At 36.9% G+C, this 4,707-nt stretch overlaps 1 protein-coding gene across 8 annotated transcripts in view; it reads left to right on the top strand.

Moving 5' to 3' along the window:
• The window catches only part of SCAF8 (SR-related CTD associated factor 8), a 198,682-nt gene that overhangs the window by 60,640 nt on the left and 133,335 nt on the right, over nucleotides 1-4,707 (top strand). For all 8 annotated transcript variants that reach the window (XR_003003604.1, XR_003003601.1, XR_003003600.1 and 5 more), the window contains 2 exons: nucleotides 1,681-1,781; nucleotides 4,287-4,400. Coding sequence is in view for 3 of the 8 variants with exons in the window: in XM_024747921.1 (XP_024603689.1) it covers nucleotides 1,681-1,781; nucleotides 4,287-4,400 (215 nt within the window). In the remaining 5 variants the exon portion in view is untranslated. The remainder of the gene's footprint in view (nucleotides 1-1,680; nucleotides 1,782-4,286; nucleotides 4,401-4,707) is intronic.

Raw genomic sequence — 4,707 nt, forward strand, 5'->3', positions numbered from 1 at the left:
GTCCACAGGAAAAATTTGTAGAGAGACAATATCAAAAGAATAGGGGAAACATGGAACAGATTTTGGGGAGATTAAGGCAGCTATAATATGTAGAACAGAGTAATGAAGAGATGGGAACTGTTCAGTGAAAGAGGTCCAGAAATTTGTTAAGGGTTGGTGGTAGGTTGAATAGTGGTCACCCAGAGATGTCCATGTCCAAATCACTGGAGCTTGTAAATATGTTACTTTACATTTGTATATCTGATTAATGAGGATCTTGAGATGGGGAGATTAACTTGGATTATCCAGAAGGGCCCAGTGTAATCCAAGGGTCCTAATAAGAGGGAAACAAGAGGAGAGGGTCAGAGAGAAAAGGTGATGTGAACGTGGAAAGGAGAAAGAGATTGGTAAATGCTACACTGTTGGCTTTGAAGATGGAGGGTTGGAATCATGAGCTGAGGAATGCAGATAGCTTGTAGAAGCTAGCAAAGGCAAAGAAACAAATTCTCTCCTAGGGCCTCCAGAAGGAATGCAGCCTTGTTGACTCGTTTTAGACCACCAGAGCTGTAAGAGAATACCTTTTTGTGTTTTAAGGTACTAAGTTTGTGGTGTTTTGTTAGAGCAGCAAAAGAAAACTAATACGTTGCCCTTTGAGACTTTGGTTGACTATTAAGTTATTTATGCACAGGGTAAGACTGCATGAGGCAAAGAGCAAAGAGCAGGGAAAGAGCAATTTCCAGGCATCTGTTAGCTGAACAGGTTCCTAAAGCTCACACAGGCCTGGAAGACGTTCAAGTTCTGACCAGCCAGAGTAGAGAGATGGAGACCTGATTGAAACCCACATTCAGTAGAATGTAATGTGAAACCCACATTGCAATGGTCACATCTTAGCTCTAGAGTAAAACCTGCTCTAGGCTGTGTTGTAGATGAAAGATAACCCAAAAGCTGGAGACTTTTTTTTTAATGATATTGACATAAATCCAAATATATTAAAACTCTGCAAATATATCAGCTGTAAATATTTTTAAAGTCAGTGTTTTCAGGAAAAGGACATGTTCATGGAGACATGAACAGTGCAGCCCCAAGTAGGCAAGATGTCTCATGTGTAGCATTTATTTCTTAAAGGGAAGTGGCTTCCGGCCCTTAAGTATCCCTAAGTCTTTCATGATAATGAGTTCTAAATTAGCCTTTTCCTTTTTGTATATATATTTTTTGTATATAATTATTCTTTCCTTAAGGATAAGATTTAACTGTTGATTTAGGAGAAACATCCATTTAATCATTCCAGCACAGAAAGATACTTAAAAGGTACACAGATACGATTGCAATGAGGAGTGGTTTTGAAACTTCGTTGCACATTACAATCACCTACAGAATTTTAAAGCTCCCAGTTCCTGATCTGTCATACCCCATACCTTCCATCATCTTTTAGAGTGGGTTCTAGATATCCACAGGTGATTGATGTGTGCTGCCATGCTTGAGAGCAGGTGATAATGCAAGAAGTTGACTTGGCATAGATGTGAATGGGTACCTGGTATTTTAGTTGATTTTAAACATAACATAAAAATGTCCGTTAACAAGTATTTAAAATATACTATCTGAAATTTTAATTTATTATTGTTACTAGTGTTTTTTCCTCAGCTACTTGAAAGAAGTAACTGTCTATGTGATTTGGGTTATTTGTCTCTTATATCTTGACAGTATGTAGTACTACTCTGTGGGTTGGTCAGGTAGACAAGAAGGCAACACAGCAAGATTTAACCAACCTGTTTGAAGAGTTTGGACAGATTGAATCCATTAATGTAAGTATCAGTTCTTAAATAATTTAAAGTTAAAAAAAAATAGGGAGTTTTCAGAGTCACTTTGGTTCCTAATTAGCCCAGCAGTATCTGCCTTTAATCAAAATTTGAAAGGATTGTTTGACTCTAATCATTTTTATGTTTACTCTGCTGTTGTTTATCTCTTTGCTTAATTAGTTTTCCTTTTTTAAATGGAAGTCTAACAAAATATTCTTAGGAGTTTTATAGCAATGTAATAGCACTTGATTCCCAAAAACATCGAATGTTTGAGTTAGCAGGAACTGTATGTGTGATGTTGTTTAATTTCTTTTTTGATGGAAGTGAAGAAACTGAGTTAGAATTGTAATCACCTGCACATGCGCACATAGGTAATGGTGGAGACACAACTGGACTTGAGGTCCCAGTCTTTTGCCAGCCTCTTCCCACCCCTTCCCCTTCTCTTCCTCTCAGAGCAAACCTGAGGCAAGAAAACCTGTGTGGCCACAGCATAGCTCTCTCACTCCTCAGCTTGATTCTTTCAGTGTACCCAGTCTCCACCTTCGAGTATTTTCTTCCTCCTGCAGGGCTATTGTTTTTCCTTGAGGCTAAAGATAATGGAATAGTCATTTGAGGAGTCTTACTCCTTAACTCTCTGATTTTATTCACTGTTATTATACTTTTATGTCTGTTGGACCTTTTTATCTTTATTTACCAGGAAATTGGCTGGTTTTCCTTTCTAGTTGTAGATTCCTTATATTCTCAACATTCCTTATATGGCCAAACTTGACTTTTTGGTATTAATAGCAGCACTCTCTATTTAAATTGAATTTGACCATTTTGTATTTTACTTTCAACTATGTATGATCTCATTGGAGCCTCACAAGAAGCTGGTTAAGTAATTCAAATATTGTTATTTTACCAGTGAGGAATCTAAATGATTTGTCTAAGTTACACAGATAATAAATAGCTGATTGATTGGTTAATTAATAGGTAATTGGCTGAGTGTTTCAACTTAGGTATTTCAGATTCCTCTTTTTACACCATGAAAGTGTTGTAGGCTTCTCTTCGTCTTTTTAAATTTCACCTGTCAGAACATAAGTAATCTCTGAGTCTGTGATCATATAACCTCTGAAATTTTTTCTGATTTTCCTCTGCCTTTAAATTAGTCATTCTCAGCTCTAGCTGCATATCAGAAATGGGTTGACATTTGAAAAAATAGGGATGCCCATATAGCGATGCCCATTATCAGTACCTTTAGATTCTTATCAAAGTGCCATAATTACGCAGGTGATTTTGATGCAAAGCCAGGAATCACTGCTCTGAACAGATCCCGAATCCAAGTAGCATTTTGTATTTTCACGTTGCTTATGACGTTTGTAGTCTTTCTTATACCACAGTCATTTGGACATTAGTTTGCCTTGTCTCCCTCTTCTTCTGTATTACCTTTTAAGAGTGTAGTACTTAAAAGTAATAGGCACTAAGTTATTTTGTGAACTGAAGTGTACTGAATGGCTAGTGATAAAATCCAGGATTTGAAAAATTAATGGAAGATTTATAAACCTTTCACTTCGTTTTGGGGGAGTTTGAAGACTAAGAAAAGTCCATTAGATTTAGCATTTAGTAGGTCATTAGCTCGAAGAAAATATTTTCGGTGGGTTGGTAAGGGGTTGGATCTACATTGCAAGAGATGAATTATATAAGGGGTTGGATAGACTTCTCTTTTGAGAAATTTGGTATTAAAGTGACAGCTGTTAGCAAGGCTGAGGGAAGTGTTACTTTGACAGCGAGAGCTTATTAGGTATTAAGTACTAACAAAGTGATAGAATACCTTTTGAGTTCTTCATAAAGAAACTGAAATGCTCTGTGTATTTTTCTGAGTTAATACATTAAAGATAATTTTATGATCTGGTAGTTTATAGAGTAGTTAAATGCTTTGTAAATAAACCTCTTGAGATCCTTACACTGAGGCTATCTTCTTATTCATATTAAAATCTTTGTCCAGAAGTACTTGGACAAAGTTAAGTTTTATAAAATTGAAAAGCTTTAGTTTTATTATTTGTTGTAGATTTTGGACTTTATATTAAGGATAAGATATTTCCCCAAAACAAAAATCCTTCTCACATTACTCAACATAACATTTGGCAAAATTTAAATACTACTGTAAATAAATTGTATGCCTTCAAATATGTTGGCCATACAGTATTGTTTTCCTTTTATCTGGTGGTATTATATACACGTCTATACATTGTTTTAATAGCTCTTCATTGTGTGTTAAAACTTTAGTTGACACGTGATATTCAAGGTTTCACATATATCATGGCTTAGAATGAGACCCAACTAGCTTCTGAATTTTTTTTTTTTTCAACGGATTGTGCTTGAATTTTACCAATAAACAGATAGCTGGAGGAAGAAAAGGGGAAACAATTCAGTATTAATAATCAATATTCTGTTCCATTAAAACTATAAAATGCCAGTAATGACTTGCCCTCCTCATTACACCCTTTCTAAAGAAAATCATTTTTTTAATAGATGATTCCTCCCAGGGGCTGTGCTTATGTCTGCATGGTTCATCGACAAGATGCATTTCGGGCTCTTCAGAAACTTAGTTCCGGGTCATATAAAATTGGGTCCAAGGTCATTAAGGTGAGATTGGGGGGCACGTGCTCTTATTTTATTGGATTGTTAGAATGTTTCCTGTATTTAATTCATCTTCTTCTTTAATGTTATAGGCAAACCTTGACAGAAATTTATTATTTTAGTATTGTTAAATTATAGAATTTGGGGCTTCCCTGGTGGCGCAGTGGTTGGGAGTCTGCTTGCCGATGCAGGGGACACGGGTTCGTGCCCCGGTCCGGGAAGATCCCACATGCCGCGGAGCGGCTGGGCCCGTGAGCCATGGCCGCAGAGCCTGCGCGTCGGGAGCCTGTGCTCCGCAACGGGAGAGGCCACA

This window comes from Neophocaena asiaeorientalis, unplaced genomic scaffold (assembly GCF_003031525.2).
Source record: "Neophocaena asiaeorientalis asiaeorientalis breed wild unplaced genomic scaffold, Neophocaena_asiaeorientalis_V1.1 scaffold123, whole genome shotgun sequence".
NCBI lineage: Eukaryota > Metazoa > Chordata > Mammalia > Artiodactyla > Phocoenidae > Neophocaena > Neophocaena asiaeorientalis.